Genomic DNA, 18426 nt, shown 5'->3' with positions numbered 1-18426 from the left:
AATCAGAAAATCCAAATTATAGATAGCATTGAATAGAGCAAATTTAGCTAGAGTGAGGGATTGCACAGACTGCTCAATGATTGTAGTTCTAGTAGTTCTCTTGGGGGGGCAGGGGATTTCCCATAGTGTGACACTGGCCTTTTTCCACTTCCAAAGGACCCGTGTGTAGGATTTAGTTTTAGATTTTAGATCTAGTGGTGAAGTTGCAGATTGCAACCAACTGAATACCGTTCCCCCTCCACTTATATGCGTGTAGTGGCACCCACGATGATCATGAAATTTGTGAAAAACACGAAAGGCCCTCTCTAGAGCCAGTGTTTGGTTTGTCCGTTCTGGGCTACTGTAGAAACATGGTGGGTTCTGTGGAGGTGGACCCACTCCCTATGTAAATATAAAGGGCTCATTCTAAGGTTATGAAAACATGATTCTTATTTTCAGGTGATTATACACTAATTAAAACATACTTATGAATATTATATGCCATTTCTGTCAAGTCCGTTCCACTAGATGCCACTAAATTATACATATTGCACCTTCAATAGATGACTGGTCAAATCTAGATGATTCAAGTGCAGCTACTGTAGCTCTCTTTTAAAGCTATAATATGTAACTATTTCGCATGAAAATGTCTAAAAACGACTAGACCAGTTTTATATATTTTGTTGAATTGTGTACTTACATTATCCCAAATGTTTACAGTTTTCAAACCCAGAGAAATCTATCTATCTATCTATCTCTCTATCTATTGCATCATATCCCCTCTACCAAAGTGTATACGCTCACAAGATGATAATTGTCTTGTGCACATGTGTCTGTGTTGTGGTTGTCCACCACAATGGCATCTATTAAAGAGTATACGCATACAAGATAATACGTCAGCATTGGGATTGTACACCAGAAACTCAAGAAATTCAGTTTTAAGCCACATTTTCACGATAAACTTTTTAGATCTTGGTCGTTTTTAAGTGTATCTTTTCACCAGATGAAGGATTTTAGTCATTGGGTGTCTGGATCTAATGTTATCAGAGAAACAAGCTGAGCAAACGTCAGCAGCAGCTCGGCTAGCAGCCTTTGTCTGCCGAACAGCCTCAGAGAAACACTAATTTTTTATGTGAAACTACTTTATTCTGTGTTTTTACTAGTTTTAATCGCCATGTATGTTTGTTTTGGAGAGGAGGAAACCTCTTGGATAATGCATCTCCTGGTAAAAACCTCCTGAACGATGAACACTGAAGGAATCCTAACCGGGAGAAGCTAGCTGTTTAACAATGAATACAACAACTCCCATGATCCCACACTACTTCACAACATCATCCAACTCCATCTTTTGTTGTTGTTTTGATTGAGAGACCCCTAGCGGCAGAAATTACATATTGTGTGTTTAACACAAAACAGTGCACATGAGAAATGTCATTTGTCTGTGTCAGCTATTCACAATCAGATTCATAGAACCTGTAATCATATACAAGAGTATATAAGAGACCTCAGAGAAAATACAGTGAAAAATTATTTAGAAGATTTTGCATTTTGAGTAAAGAGCTTGATACGTTTTCAACTTGGAAAACTCACTCTGAAAACCCACTATTGTCATTATTACCACAATCTCCAACAATAATCCACAGTTGAATAGAAACACACTCAGGCATGTGGAGAACCACTAACTGAAGTAGAGGTAGATGAGGCAGGCAGAGTGAAAGCCAGTCCAACAAAAAGGTCACTTATAACATTTATCTCATGGAACATACTGTACATCACGGATAGATGATGTTTAAGAGTATGCCAGGGTTCAGTACTTCTTTAAGGTACAGATGACTTGTGATTGCAGATATTGAAATAATACTTAAATGTATATGTAGTTTTATGTAGATGATAAATATGATAATATGATTATATTGACAAAAATGTGACCTGGAGAGTGTAAACCTACAATTTTATCCATCTTATAAATGCATCATGAATTGTGCCTCGAGTTGTTTTATGCAAATGTCTTACAGAATATTTATAAAGTTGCTCATTTAAAAAGAGCTGTTTTCAGCAATAAGCTGTTTTTTTCTGAACATTTTGAATTCGAATAGTAATTGCTGAATCTTTAATGACATCATTAATAGCAAATGAGAGAAGTGTGGCAAATGTTAATGGAATTCATTCATAAAGCATGTTTGAAAACAATTAGTAGTTTGGGCACCATCTTCCGTCACAGTTAATGTTTTTGTTTATTGAAAGCCTATTACATCAAATTGCTATCAGGCAAGATCATAATTTTGTTAGTTTTTCTACTTAAAATGATTATGTGTCTGTTTAAGACAGGAAAGATTCAGGCTAACACCAAAGTAGAAATGGAATGATTAACCCATCATTAACCTTGCATGATCGATTGTAAAAGCACTCCCAGCCTCCATGCACATCATGTGAAGGTCAGGCCCAACATCAAGATGGATTCAGTACATTATTGAACCAAAGTTTTCATTTAATCTACCTTCCTTCTGCCTCTGTCTTCATTCCAGACTGTCTTTTCATTAGCCAGCCTCCAGCACAAGACAAATGTTGCTCTGGGTGGCCCTAGGTCTGTCTGCGGAGGGTATCCATCATTAGGATGTGCCATGTAGCGCCAAGGGTCACACACACACACATGCTCTGTGTAATTGCAGATGGATACCCACGAGATGAGATGATTTACAAGTGGAGGAAGAACTCTGTGGAGGCGGCTGACCAGAAGTCCTGGCGCCTCTACCAGTTTGATTTTATGGGCCTGAGAAATACTACAGATATAATAAAGACTACAGCAGGTAAGCACTGGTTCTTCCCCAAGTTTAACATTTGTACCCATGCTTTTAACAAGCTCAATGAGAACTTGTCAGAGAAATTTGTTTTGTAATGAGTGGCAGAAATCATTTTCAGTTCATTATTTCCTTTAATTAATTGTGCTCAAAATTGTGTTTGAAAGTCTTAAAAACACACGTCTGTCTCCCCTCCTCTCAATCTGCCATTAGGCCACTTTAATTTGCTCTGCACAATGACTTTCTCAGTGACTGCTTTGCAGGTGCCCTGCTGAGTAAGCTGTCCTTTCCTGTCCCTCAATCATCACCCTCAGTTTATGAGAGCTGCTAATAGATTTCCTCTTCCTCATGAATACAGGGTTCTTATATTTCAGATCTCTGACATATTTAAGTTTAAAGTCAGAGAAAACTCTCTTTGGAGCATTTTCAACAGTCGTGTGCTTTACATGTCATCAAACATGTTGCATCAAAGATTCAAGATTCAAAAAACTTTAATGTCCCCACGAGTCAATTTGCTTCCAACACAAATACATACAATACATCATACACAACACAGCATAAGATCCATATCTACTACACTGTCAACATGAATCATGGGAAAAAATAAAGAAAGTTGCAATGACATCTGGGGTTATAGTTTGTTTAAAAAACCAATAGCAGATGGAACAAAGGACAATCTGTATCTATTAGTGCTACCTTTGGGGAGATTAAACTTTCGCCCTGATAGAAGCATCTGGAACTCAACATATAAAGGATGTTGAAGGTCAGATGATGAAGGTCATTAGGGTGGCACCAGTAATCTTACAGCACAGCTTGACAATTTTTCCATTTTGTTCCTGTTTTTAAGACTAAGACTGCCAAACCAGCAAATCATAGAAAGAGAAAGGACAGACTCAATAAAAGAAGAATAAAACATGTTCAGTGTCATGTCCACATTAAAACTTTGCAACTTCCTTCAAAAGAACAACGGCTGATTTGCCTTTTTACGTAAGTAAAATCTGTATCTGCATCAAATTTCTCTATCTGTCTAGAACAGTGTCTAAATACTTATATTGCTGCACTGCTGCCACTGGTTCACCCTTAATCACACAGAGCAGGGACAGGGGGAAGGGGCCTCCTCCGAAAATCAATACACATTTCTTTGGTCTTAGCCACATTTATTTGGAGGAAAGACTGGTCACACCACTTAACAAATTCATCAAGGACTGGGCCATGATCTTGCTCCACACTATCCTGCAGAAGACTCACGATCACGGAGTCATCAACATACTTAAGGATAAATCTTGATACATGATTGCTCTGACACTCATTTGTATATAAAACAAGTAAAAGTGGTGAAAGCACACAGCCCTGAGGGGATCCAGTGGAAGATTTCTGGATAGGGTTCCATTAACCCGGACCCTCTGAGATCTGTTCATTAAGAAGTCAGTGAGCCAATATACTGTACTAAAATCCATATTAAAATTAGGTAAGAGCCTGTGTGCAAGGACATGTGGCTGAATACAATTAAAAGCATGCTAGGAACTTCCTGTTGTTCCAAGGAGAAAACAAGAAAATACATGAAATGAGATTAGGTCAACAGCTAGTATATGGCTGGACCGCGTATGGTCAATGTGTGAAATTGTGGCCAGTTTGTTACAGGGATAGGCGGTGGTAGTGTCTATAATGTGAAGTCCTGGATATTAAATACTACTACAATACTTTCCACTCATATCTTGGGATGTTTAATTTGAAATAGAACTTATTTTAATTCTAATTATAACTAATCTAATTACCTGTTAACTCCACCTGCTCTTTCATGTGTTTAACTCTGTGGATGTCTGTTGTTTTTCACTCTGTATTGAGTGTTTTGTCAGAGTGATGGTTATTTGGCGTGCTTTAACTATGCGCTCTCCCTCATGCCTCCTGGCACATGGAGGGCTGTTTTTTCTCCTACTCTGTGAGCTTGCGCTGTTTGTCCCGGCTCAGATGCAGCCAAAGCCATTTTTCATGTGCAGCAGCCCCAGGCGCACCACTGGGTGAGCTGCCGACGTCATCCCGAGGAGCGACATGACGCTCCCCACCAGCACTGAGGCGGCAGACCTCACGCGCTGGGACAAGCGCAACAATGCCTCCACTTGCTTCTCCAACAGTCGTGCAAACATGCCACAGGAGTCCAGGTGCAGACTGAGGTAGTGTGTCTGCTAGCTCGGCTGTAGGGCGCTCTAGCATGCAATAAATTTGGAATGAGCTGCAGTCAATGAGTGAAACTGCTGTAAACAGAGCCTGGCATCACCAGCACAATTCACAAAGGCCAGAGCAAATAAAACATGAGCTCACAGATTCTTCTGGTTCCTAGGTTACTGTAAATGCCCCCTGAGGACGTAATAGAAAACCTTTTGTGGTGATTCATTTTGAAAGAGCTACAGCCAATGGAGAAATTCCAACATTTGGCCGGTTGCACCAATACTGTAACTTCATCACTCAGTCAGTTAGTCAGTCAGTGACGGACAGACATTCCTGTGTGTAGGCCTGGCTCCACTGTTGCAATCCAACCAAAAATACTGTACAGTTGCCAGGCACATCACTTCAATAATTTCCCCGTTATGCCATCAGGACCAGGGCTTTTCCTCTCTTTAATACGACCAAAAGATTTACATACAATCACCTCATCAATTCTAATCTTACTGCCTGCAGGCCCATATCTAAAATTAGAAAGCTCATCATTGAAATCATAGATATCAAACCTAGAGTAGAATTTGTTTAACTCTTCTGCCAATTCAGCATCTGGCTTCTCAGGATAAAATATTCTTCTGTCCTTGTTCTACATCTAAACCATGGACTGGATCCCTTTCCAAGCATTGAGTAGCCTACCCTTTATTCAGCTCACCCTCCACTTTATTTTTATATCTAATTTTATCTCTCTTTTAACTAGTTTATTTGCCTCCCTCCTTTCATTGTGATCTTCCTCATAATAAGACAGATTCTTCTGATTAAGAGCATGTTAAAGAGATTTACTAATCCAGGGCTTATTATTGGGGAAAATAGTACATGTTTTGCAAGGAATCACCATACTGTATTTTCACAAAAAGAGATGTAACTATAGACCGTGTTTGTGAGATCACATAAGTCAGAGTCTTTAAATAGATCCCAATCAGTACATTCAAAGCAGTCCTTCAGTTCCAGTGTAAAGTCTTCAGTCGAGACCGGAATTACTTTTTCCGTCCCTTCAGGGCTGTTTGATAAGTGGGGACCAAATGAACAGTGCTGTGGTCTGACAAACTCAGAGGAGTCATCACGTAAAATTTATAAGCTCCTCTAATGGTGCCATAACACTGATCCAATACTTTACCCCGTCTTGTTGGACAGGTGATGTACTGGAAGAAATGATTCAGAGACTCAGTTCTATAAAAATGATTAAAATCTCCCATGATAAAATTGGGTGCATCAGGACATATAGTCTGTAAACACTGCAGTTTTGACCGGGGTTGCTCTTCCGTTATCCACATTTGCCTTATGGTGAATATAAACGACTGTGACAAATAGTTGTGTGACATTCACGTAGCAAATAAAACAGGCGAAGTGAAACAGATAAAAGTTCAATATTAGGGGTACACACAGTGTCCCTAATGACCACAGTTTTGCACCATCAGCTGTTTACATACAGGGACACAGTCTCTCTACCCCTCCTTCCTCATGTCCTTAGTCGAACACTCCTGTTCCTAGTAGAGTTGGCATTCTCTCCAAAATCTTTCTGGATTGCTGGTGGAATAAAAATTTCAGGTTCCAGTGCTGCTTCATTAGTGTTTCAGCACTCAAGAAGAAACTCCCGACTATACTTCAATCCATGAAGTTGGTCAAACTCACACAGGGTGAACACAGCCACAAAAAGTGTCAGAAACACGAGGAAACAACGACAAGACAAGACACGACTACTTCTGCCGGTCGCTATTAGTGCAGCACCCCCGACCTGAGAGCAAGGACATAACTGCCAGTGTGCCAGACTTCTGCAGTCTGATATTCATTTCACAGGCTTATTATGCAATTATATTATTCTACTACTAATATTAACTGATATCAGCTGAAGAGATGAATCCGTTCTAAGAGGAAAGGGAAGCTGTATGCTATCTGCGTAGAGCTGACTCAGCTCTCTATTTTTAGAAATGTTAAATATCATTTGCATATAGTATTTTTCATTAAATTTAACCTTCACAGCAAGCCACTGAAAACCAGACTAAACAACATGCAGCAAAGCATATAGGATGTTAGTAATGAAGTCATATCACACATAGATCTTTGAAAATGTCCTGTGTCCTTGAGAAATCAGTTGTTTTCACACACAGGTGATTATGTGGTGATGACGGTGTACTTTGACCTGAGTAGAAGAATGGGCTACTTCACTATTCAGACTTACATCCCCTGCATCCTCACCGTGGTCCTCTCCTGGGTGTCCTTCTGGATCAAAAAAGACGCCACTCCAGCCAGAACCGCTTTAGGTAAAGTACTGTGGACTCATTGCAGTTCAGAAGGTCTGTTCATACCGGCACGCACTGCAGGCTTACATTTGAAAAACAGCTTTGAATAGCTTTCATTAAAGCTGTAGAGATAATTAGGTAACAGTGTTGCAGACATCACCTCAACTTCCTACTTTTGAGCTTTTTTTTTCATTTGTACACTTTAATCATGTTTTTCTTGCCTCTTTTGAATATGCTCCGTCTTTATGTGCTGTTATCTGCACTGCATGGATATTTGTTCATCACTTAACTTGAGTCACTGCATCTGCTTCTTCTATTCTGTTATGCTTTTTCCCTCTTTTGTACATGCTCTCTATTTGTTGTTGTGCAGTCCTGTGGAACATTTTGGTGAAGGTAATTGATTCATAATTTTTCTTTGCTTTTTTTCTGTCAACATTTGATCCATTATTCACATGTTTGAGTGATGATGTGTTTGCCTAGATCTTTAATCAAGGATTGAGAGAAAAATGTTACTTTTAGAAGGATGTTGCAGAAAATATGAAGAAGCTTTGATAGCTGTTCTGCAAACATGTATGTGTTTACCTCAACGTAATTATGCCTCTTTTCAACATTACAAGTGCAAAGTAGTGAGCCATCTATGCCAGCCTTTCGGGAAATTATATTTTTGGCTTTTTAGTAATTTTCCCTCAGTATTTAATGGAAGAACCTAACAAACTGTGCCTTCTATCACTGGTGACCCAGTATCACCAAAATGTTACATCAGCCAATGTCACACCGCCCTGCTGTTGTATCATCTGCTCAGAGACGTTGTGTGCGATACTGTACGTTCACGACTGATGAAAAGAACAAAGGTAGAAAATGAATAACGAGTGCCATTAATCTGTCATCTTTGCTTTAAAGCTTCTGGATCAATTGCATGCAAATCAAGAGAAAGAATGAAGATAATGAATGCATCATAGATGTAGGCTGATTGTAAAAGTACAGGGACAAGGCAAGCCAGTGAGGGAATAAAAGATAAAGCACTTTAGATGTAATCCCAACCTGCATAAAGGATCAGGGTGAGTCAGCCTATGGCAGCACACTTTTCAGCTCAGGTCTGAGCCTCAATAGCATAGTATCAGTAGCAAGTTAGCGCACGCTTTCATTAGATTTCAGCATTATTTTGGCTGAATTCTTTAAGAAGGACACATATATTGGGCCCTAAAGCCATTTATGTTTGATACGTCACATACAGAACCTCACAATTTCATCCACATTAAGCTGTCAGTAAAGATAAATGCCTCTGAAAGTTTTCTTCTCTTCAAATCTGTTCATTCTATTGTTTAAAAGAAAAACTCTCGAGTCTGTGCCAAAGCATCGGCAGAAGGCAGGTAAGGGTAATCACTGTAGCCAGCAGAGGCTAAAGGAAAAGTGTGAGATGTCCGCCTGAAATAGATGGGGCCAGCTTGTTACCATGGGAACCTCAGTGAAACAGTCACAGATGGTTTTTTTTCTTATGGGCATCTCTATAATGCTTGTGGAGGAAGGAGATGGGAGAGGGGAATGAATGAAATCATCCAGAGATGCTGGAGAAACAGATATCTTTCTTATGTCTGTCAATCAGATTTACACCTGATTGGATGCGTTAACAAAATCTGTCGAAGTGAAAATGCAGTTTTACTTGTAGTAAATCCAGGGAGCCTTAAAGGCATAATATGTAATTATTCCACATTAAAATGTCTAAAAACAACTAGACCCATGTCATATATATATTGAGTTGTGTACTTAAATTACCCCAAATGTTTCCAACAATGTTCAAACCCAGAGAAATCTGTAATTTAATCAAAGTAACGGATCGTTTCATTTGGTCCCATGTCAATGGCGTCATACCTCCTCTACCAAAGAGTAAACACGCACGAGATGCATACGGCGGCGCTGTGTTTGTCCGCTACAGTGGCGTCTACCAAAGAGTGACTTACACACACACAAGATAATACATTGGCAGAAACTGTTATAAATGGACTTTTATTCAGTTTAAAGCCACATTTTCATGATAAATTTAAGTCATTTTTAACTGTATCTTTTAGCCGGAAGAAGGATTTTAGTCATTGGACGTCTGGATCTTAAGTTATCAGAGAAATAAACTGGGCAAACGTTAGCAGCAGCTCGGCTAACAGCCCCTCCAGGAAGTCCGGTCGTCGCCGTACATCATCGGAGAAACATTGATTTTTTAGGTAAAACAGCTTTAATTAGTATTTTAACAATTTTAATTTTAATTTTAATCTGCGTTTGTTTCTGGAGAGGAGGAGACCTCTGCGGATAATTCGGCTCCTGGGAGAAACCTGCCGTATGTCTGGATCTAAAGTTATAAGAGAAATAAAGCAAACAAGTGTTAGCAGCAGCTCAGCTGCAACAGCCCGCGTATTGGACATCCGGTGGTCGCCATACATCGCCGGAGAAACATGGTTTTTTTAGGTGAAACAGCTTTATTCAGTGTTTTTACCTGTAATCTCCAGGTCCGTTTGTTCTGGAGAGGAGGAGACCTCTGCGGGTAATTCAGCTCCCGGTAAAAACATCCTGAACGATTAACACTGGAGTAATCCCATCCCGGTGAAGCTGGTTATTTAACAACGAAGACAACAACTCCCATGATCCCTTGCTACTTCACACCGTCATCACACTCCGTCTTTTGTTATTGTTTTGATTGAGACCCCTAGCGGCTGAAATTACATATTGTGCATTTAAAGCTACTCTAATTAATATTTTTATATCAATAATGGATCAAATGATGGTGTGCACTGTGAAAGTCGTCATATGACAGCATATCTCTGCCAAAAACCTGGGAGCGTAAAGGAGATCCACGCGTGGGGATGTAGAGTAGTCACATGCACAGTTCAAGCAAGCTTTTGCAAGAGCTTTCACAGCACTCACCCACAGAATATGTCTGCTCGCACAAGCAATATTGTAGCCTGCAAGGGGAAAACCACGCGCTGAGCATGAACAGACTCCGAAGGAGCATGTGACTGTTATCCCCAAGCGCACAACTACTATCACTGTTCTCCTGCTCGCAAAACTTTCACCTGCTGGCTCATGAGTGTTTTTTCTTTTTGGCAGTAAGTGGACAGACCCAATCACCATTGATAACAGTCACGCACCCCTTCGGAGTCTGGTTTTCTTGCAGGCCACAATATTGCTGGTGCGAGCAGAGATATTCTGCATGTGAGTGCTGTGAAAGCCCTCACCAAAACAATATGCATGCATGGCTGTTTGAGTTGTGCACACAACTCCTCTACATCCATGCACATGGATCTCATTTGCGCTCTGAGGTTTTTGGCAGAGATATGCCGTCATTTCGTTGCCCGTAGTGATGAACCCACAGAGAATTATCACCCAACTATGCAGTTTCCTTCAGCTTTAAAGAAAATTTTATTATCTTTCAGCTCATTGTTTTGGTTTTACGGCCTGCAACTGTACTGTTTTGGTTCATTCTCACAACTCTCGCTAATCTTGTTTCCAGATGCAGCAGGCAGCTATTTTTCAGTGAAAAAACACCAACACCAAATGGCAGAACAAAAAAAGTTAGCAACTAGCATTTAGCAGCTTGAGAGCCAAATATTTCCCTCAGGAATTGGTGGAGACCAAAAACCTAAAAAAGACACCAAATATTGAACAAACACAACTCCTAATGAATGATAATGTTACTCTGTATCTGCTGGATGTATAGGCTGTTTGCTGACATGTTTGCCATATGCCTTCTGTATTGGGAAGATTTAAAATATTAAGCAGGTTGGCTTTGGCTTTTCTTTCACTAAATATTTTTTAGTGATATTTTTTATTTTTAAAGGAACAACAACTATTAGATTAAACAGAGAGTGTTATGGTCTTAGCTGCTTGTATTACAGTAGCAAGACCAGCATTAGCTAGAGTTTCTTCCAGCAGAGGGAACACTGCAAATATGACCTTTAGCACACTTCAGTGTCACAACCAAACTAAAAATAAATCCAACACAAACCTTGTGAATTTCCATCATTACTTGTGAACAGTGCCTAAGATGAGTTTGTCCTTTCTTCTGCCCTTCAGGCATAACCACAGTGCTGACTATGACCACTCTCAGTACTGTGGCCAGGACCTCACTTCCCAGAGTGTCGTACGTCACTGCCATGGACCTTTTTGTCACCGTCTGCTTCCTGTTTGTCTTTGCTGCTCTGATGGAGTATGCAACATTAAATTACTACTCATACAGTGCTCGAAGACCCAGTTGCATCGAAAATAAAAGACCAGTAAGTTGACCCTGAATCACTGTTTTTTATACAGAATTGTTAAATATTCTTGCAGAAATATTCTTTAAAAATGCTACAATATAGATTGATTGGATGACCCTATGTACAGGATTACTGTCACTTGTTACAAAAGTAGCTTCTCTCTGATAGTGCTTTGGTTTTGTTATCACAAGATGGAAGCGAGAAAACCTTTCAGGGTTGAGATGATGTGATGCTGCCCTTTATAAGCTCTTCTGATAAGACTGTTACTATTTTAAGGGACACTGCATCAATCTGAACAAGCTTCCAAGACAGACGACACTTTTCTAGCCCGTCGACAACTGAGAGAAGTGAAGGCAGTGCAGACTGTCACCGCATGTCCTCTTCAAAAAATTAAAAAACAAAGCTTTAATCTGTGATTTTAGACAGACTAAATGTACGGCTGCCCAGCATTAATGCAGGATTGAAGTTTGACTCTGTGGATATTAGTGTGAGCTTTTTTTAGCTTATTTTCATTGCAGTGAAAATTACAATATTCGTATATCTGTAGTTAAACTTGATATAGAATCTGGTGTTTCACAAAGTTGGTCTTTTGTTCTTATTCAGTGGAGCTACTACAAAATTTATCAGTTGATGATATGTCAAGAAACTTGTTTGTATTTGGAAATATTTTTGAGTGATATCTAAAGTTGCAATACATCTTCAAACTGTGGACAACTTTTTTTGTCATGCATCTATGCATTTAAATGATAGATTAAGGAAATAGTATTGTATTGTAGTTACTTTCTTGGAATATCCATTAGTAATACAAAATATTATGTAGCTTGTCTAAACCATTTTATCCATTTATTTCATTTGTGTCCAGTATTTTCCTGCTGATATTTACTTCAGTAGCTTTTCAAGTGTGTCTAAACTGAACTGCCCAAAACCAAAAAGGGCCACACTAAACAACCTAAAGGGGCATTCCACCTGTTTTACACATGAAGATTTAGTGTTTACTAGTGGCAACAAGTACTACTCAGCCTGTGAAAACAATCGTATAATGTCTTCTCTGGCTCTTAAGAAGCTTTGACAAGTTTGAGAAAATAACCCTTATGATGTCATCAGGGTTATTTTGGACATGGGCTTGGAGACTACAACTGTTAAAAGAAAGTCTGCACTACAAACTGGGGACATGGAGTTCGAAAGATGTGGGCTTTTGCCAGTCAGGGAGAGTCTAATGAAAAGACACTACCCAGTTGTATCATGGGAAGTGTAGGATGCAGGTTTTTCAAGGTTGATCCATATTAGGGTCTAATGGTACATTGGTCCTCTGTTCATAAAAACTACCCGTCAAAAAAATATGTGATGTCATGGTTCTGATGTGGACAATAATAAATATTCAGCAGAGCAAATGAGAGTAAAATTGTACTAAACAAGGTGATAAACATGCTAGAATACTGACTTTTACATTTCCAAATTCAGTGCATTCGTGTTTCTATTGGCTTGGCCGCGCACATCTTCACAGACAAAATTGAACAAGGGTGAACTCTGAACTGCAAGTCTGCCAGGGATCACGCCCAAACAGGAAACACATGTTTGAATTTGGAAACCTACTAATATGATGAGTAAGCAGGACTTAAACTCCAAAATGAGCTTTGTTTGCTGTACTTTTGTGTGACTGACTCTTCATCTTTTCAGAACTACTCGGTCCTGGATGTGAGACCTCCACACACTGTCATCGCTCTAAACAACTCCATGTACTGGCAGGACTTTGAGGATGCTTGTGTCTACGAGTGTCTGGACGGAAAAGACTGCCAGAGCTTCTTCTGCTGCTACGAGGAGTGTAAAGGAGGTGCATGGAGAAAAGGACGTGTCCACATAGATTTACTTGAACTGGATGCGTACTCCCGCGTCTTTTTTCCCACCTCCTTCTTGCTGTTCAACATTGTCTACTGGGTCGGCTATCTCTACCTTTAGCACACTATAGGTGCCTGTCACAAAACAAGGACAGAACAGTTTAACAGAAGAAGTTCAAGATTAATTAAAGGTAACACCAAATAAACTCTTTCCTGTGGTACCTGAAGCAATTATCTGGACATAAAAACAGAGGCCAGCGTGTGTCTGCAGGCCTGTGCCTGGCAGACATTACAGCCTGTGATTTCAGGCATGAGAATAAAACACTTTCCTTATTCCCTTCATATGCTGTACACAGAGTGAGGACAGATTGGACTGTGTGCTGATGACAATATGAAGACAAAGAAGGAAATGGGTTTTGCTACCCTAAACTTCTCAGTCAGGAAGATTACTTATATTGTAGGGAATGTACAGGCGCGTTATTATCCAGCCATCAGTCAAACCCAGTTGATGAAAATCCAAGGACATTCAAACCATTCATAGTGCCTTCCTCTGGAGGGGTAGATACAATCTGCTACAATAATCAGGGAATAATGATTTATATGAAAAAAAAAATGAATGAAGAGTCTGGCTTTGACTGATTATGGCTGTTCTCATTCAGAGCTTTGAGTTACATTTATAAAACAGCTGTTTGTGGTAACAACCACAAAAAGAATCATTAGGTTCTTATCTCTTCATAATGACTCTCAGCCATTAATGACTTATTCCTTCTGCTTGCAGCACTATTAGTACTCTACTGTATACGGTATAATAAATAAATGGATTCCCAGGGAAGAGTATATATCTATAATTTTACAGCAGAAAGAATCATTTGTACTTAATTGGCAACATTTTACACATTTTAGGATGTGAAGTCAATTTTTTTTTTTTAATTTTAACGGTTATTTATAGCTTATTTGTATTTGTGTGTATATATGGCTGGATCAATCATCAGGGCGTCCTGGGGCCCAAGAGAACATAAAATTATTATGGGTACAAAAGGCAATCTAGCACAGAACACAAACCCCATGTACACTTTAAATGAGATATTTTTAAAAACACATTTCCTTCAAGGGAGTACATACGCTTATTCATTTTCTTGCCAAGAGTCAGATGAGAAGACTGATACAATTTTCATGTCTATACTCTAAATATGAAGCTAAAGCCAGTAGACCATTAGCTTATCTTAGCTTAAGGACTGGAAATAGGGGGACACAGCTAGCCTAGCTCTGTCCAAAGTTAACAATATCAGCCAGCAAGCACTTCAGTTTTTGTGCAAATTAAATGAATGAGACATAACATATTATATAGTGTGTTTTAGAGGCGGTGGTAGTGATTTTTTCTAACTTTTGTACAGAACAAGGCTAGCCGTTCCTATTTCCAGTCCTTGTGCTCAGCTAAGCTAGCCGGCTGCAGGTTTTTAACTTCATACTGCATCGTACATACATGAAAGTAGTATCAGTTGTCTCATCAAGTAAGCTTAAATGTCAAACTATTTTTAGGGAAATGAGAGCAATGAGTGGTTTATTGATTGATATGAGTTATGTCTGGGTCCATATTTTTCTCTCTGTAACAGCATTATGCTGTTAGAGAACAGATCTTGGGTTAAATATAAATAAAATAATAGACCAATGGCTTAAAAACATACACTATATCTAACAAACTGCATTGTCACAAAATGGAGCCCTTTGAGATGAAACACCCAGGGAACAAAGAACATGTGTGTAATTCAAGTGTTTCTGTTTCATGTTACACATAGTCGCACCATGTATTGGTGCTGCACAGCAGCCACTTCTTGCTAGAGTTGTTAACACACACTAGATAACGTGAATAGGCAAAGAATTGTGTTTCTTCTTTCAGACGTTAAACTAACACTGACCTTGCGATTCTTTTCCTAACACAGTTAGTGAACATGATGCCCATATTAAATATTATTGGTATCATTTGTACATTACTGTAGGCACAAATATAATAATCTCACTCATTAGGATCACTCATCTTTGTTTGGCCACTGACTCTTGTTTGCATGCAATCAACAATTAAAAAATACCCTGAAGAAGTTGTAATATGTTTGGAGACAGAAATATAGTTTTAATATGGACTATTTGTATCATAATTTGATTTCCCTGTGTTTAGACTTGGCATTAGCAACCGTTGAATTGCCTTAGTGTAGCCCGCCCAGAGCTGAGATGAACACCAGAAATACGTATTTACCTCCGATAATAACCTTGCGTGGTGAAGACCTCACTTCAGCGAAGGCTACTCTTATGCCTTGGGCAGTATACTTATGTGGAACTTTTTATAACCCTTAATGAGCTGTTTTCTTTTTATTATATTTGCTATGTATGTGCCAAATATTTCACATATGTGCCCAGTCATTTATGTTTTCAAGTTTGAACCCTAAAATGGTTATATTAATGTGTTTAATATGGTACTGCACATACAGTATAATGTGGTGTGTGTGTGCGTGTGCGTGTGCATGTGCGTATGTGTGTGTATGTGTGTGTGTGTGTGTGTGTGTGTGTGTGTGTGTGTGTGCGTGTGCGTGTGTGTTTGTGTGTGTGTGTGTGCGTTTGTGTGAGTTTGTCTGTGTAGACAGCAGATGTTGGAAACTTCAAGAAGAAAAATAATATATATAATGTTGGCTTTTGAATTCTAGAGTATTTAGCAAGTGCCGGGGTTGATGCTGCATTCACATTGTGGCAGTATGCAGTGGATGTGAAAGTGGTCGTTAATTCCAAAAGGAGAACAACAGCAAACTCCGCCAGCACTGGTGTTAAGTGCCGCCTACTGTGCCTGCACACAAACAAGATGCTGAATGAAAATGGATGTAGCCACGTATGTATGTGCACCTGCTCATCGTGTCTCTTCAACAAACTCAAACTACTGACAGCACTTCTTCTGGCAGTCTTTTTGGTTCCTTTCTTTGGCAATGTAGTCATTTATACAAGTAATCATACTTCATAATAACCACAAAAGTTAACCTGCCACATGTTGTCCACAATGTGAATGCAAAACTATTGTTTTATAGCACATTTTGTGATCAGTGTTTGTTTGCAGTGTTTGTTCTGTGCAGCCTGGATGTTACAGTGTTCTGATTCCCCTCTTCCGACAGATGAAGGGGGATGCAATAAGGTATTCTGAATGGTGCTATACTTTACAATAACTCTTGCATTTCCACTTTGGAATAAAAAGAGATTAGAGTCCAATTAAAGTAAAAGGTTTAGTTCAAGTAACATACACATTTAGCCTCATTACAAACTGTTTTGGAGCATTTTTGCCTTTATTAGAAGGAAATAGGGACGACATGTGACAGAGAAAGGATGCACCCATTTGTACATTTGTATTCTGCCAAATGGGCCCTGACTGTTAAAATCATACTGACTGTCAACTAAACACATTCTTGTTTCACTCAGTATTATCAGGCAATAGTGTTTAAAACACACAGCAGCAACAGACACAAGAAAGTTCTTGTATCATTTAACTGAGTAGCTTTCCCTCAGTAATACACAAATGTATAAGAGTTATTGTGAACATGGCTCTGGATGGTTGTATTTTACCTTATTTACTCTACTTAAAAAAGGCTTTTGTCATATGGCGGTTAAGGGATTTACAGAGGACAAAGATGCAGTCCAGACTGAAATGTTGTCTAATATGGTTAAATAAAAATTGTAGATTGGAGTTTTTGGTGCAGGTGTTTCTCTTGAAAAAGGGATTTACATAGAACATTCATAGAGGTGCAAAGTTGGGATTTTATTTAACATGATGGCACGTTTGGACAAAATGAATTAAATGTGCCATTAAATTGGTTTTCCATTGGCTGTCCCCATCACGCCCTATGTGCCATTTGAAGTTTAAGAAGCCTCATTTCCTTTCTCCTTTAATGATTTTGCATGACAGTTTTTCCAACTGGACAGTCCACATTTTCCGGTAATTATCTTTCCAGACACTGGAAAAGCCAAGAAGGTAAACACAGGGAGGGATTCAGGCTGGTATTTGATGCCAGGCCAGTTTGGGCATGTGTGTGGCTCCAGACTGAACCAGTGAACCAGCTCTGGGCAGCGTGTCATCTGTGCAGAGGATCAGCAGGACTTATATGCAGATTGGGCATCTGAAGGACTGAGCCAGTGACAGACATTTAGACATGAAACTTATCTGTCTGTCACTAATGTGCTATGTAAACCCCTTGCAAAGAAAGTTTTGGTGTTTTTGTGGTTTGGAAAATTTTGTCACTTAAACTGTGACCAAATTTTCAGAGTATGTGTATTGTTTTGGTGACATGAAGTACAATAAACTCAGTGCAATCATGCATTGATTCAGTAAATATTATTGTGATGAAAAAGCCAAAGACATTTCTGTTTCTGTTTATTCCTTGATAGTTGAAATCATGAGGAAATTGTTGTTTTTCGTTTTCATGTATTGAGTGCAATATTGTGAGGTGTCATTTAAACATGATTGGAAACTGAGCGTAACCAGAATAATTAGCATAGAAGTGCTCCAAGATGGTTTGTGTCATTTGACAATTCATCCACTGTTGTATTATTTGTGGAAGAAAGAGGCTGAGGAGGATTTTAAAGGGTGTCTCTACTGCTGTGCAGAAAGTGTTTCTACCACAAGCTTTCATTCTGTAGCCAGACTTTTGCTATCTGCAGTGTATTTCAACAGTGGTGATTCATATTTTCATTGACACATATTATCTCCTATCTAACTTACTGTACACTTTTTTCTGCTTTGTGTTTTCATATTTGTGGATTCAGTGTGACATAGATATCTCATTACTCAGTGGTACAGTCAAGTGCAAGTGTTGAGATTGTACTCCTCAACAGCGTGGTGTCCTGTGAGTGGGGTTGCTCTGATAATATTGCTCCTTTGGCTACAGCATCTACAATCCATTTCTGATGCCCATGCTATTTTCATACCGATAGTTCTTTTTATATCTGAGATGTGCATTACTACAAAGGACAAGAAAATATGGAATAAAGTTTTTTTGTCATAAATATATTTGAGTGCAATCATTTTTTACAATTAAAAGTGTTTTGTTTAAATGCAATTATGGAACAATTTAAGACATTTTAGAAGAAG

The 18426-nt window shown here is 39.1% G+C and overlaps 1 protein-coding gene across 3 annotated transcripts in view; it reads left to right on the top strand.

Moving 5' to 3' along the window:
- The window catches only part of LOC122989682 (gamma-aminobutyric acid receptor subunit gamma-3), a 66278-nt gene extending 52068 nt beyond the window's left edge, over positions 1-14210 (top strand). For 2 of the 3 annotated variants that reach the window (XM_044362715.1, XM_044362716.1), the window contains 4 exons: positions 2649-2786; positions 7100-7252; positions 11291-11490; positions 13150-14209. In XM_044362715.1, coding sequence (XP_044218650.1) covers positions 2649-2786; positions 7100-7252; positions 11291-11490; positions 13150-13428 — 770 coding nt within the window. In that variant the 3' untranslated portion in view covers positions 13429-14209. Of the gene's footprint in view, positions 1-2648; positions 2787-7099; positions 7253-11290; positions 11491-13149 lie in introns of all 3 variants that reach the window. The other variant, XM_044362714.1, reaches the window with a different exon arrangement.
- The last annotated feature ends 4216 nt before the right edge of the window (positions 14211-18426 follow it).

This window comes from Thunnus albacares, chromosome 9, assembly GCF_914725855.1.
Source record: "Thunnus albacares chromosome 9, fThuAlb1.1, whole genome shotgun sequence".
Lineage (NCBI taxonomy): Eukaryota > Metazoa > Chordata > Actinopteri > Scombriformes > Scombridae > Thunnus > Thunnus albacares.
The sequence above is the reverse complement of the archived record's forward strand: the minus strand, read 5'-3'. Positions and strand labels throughout refer to the sequence as shown.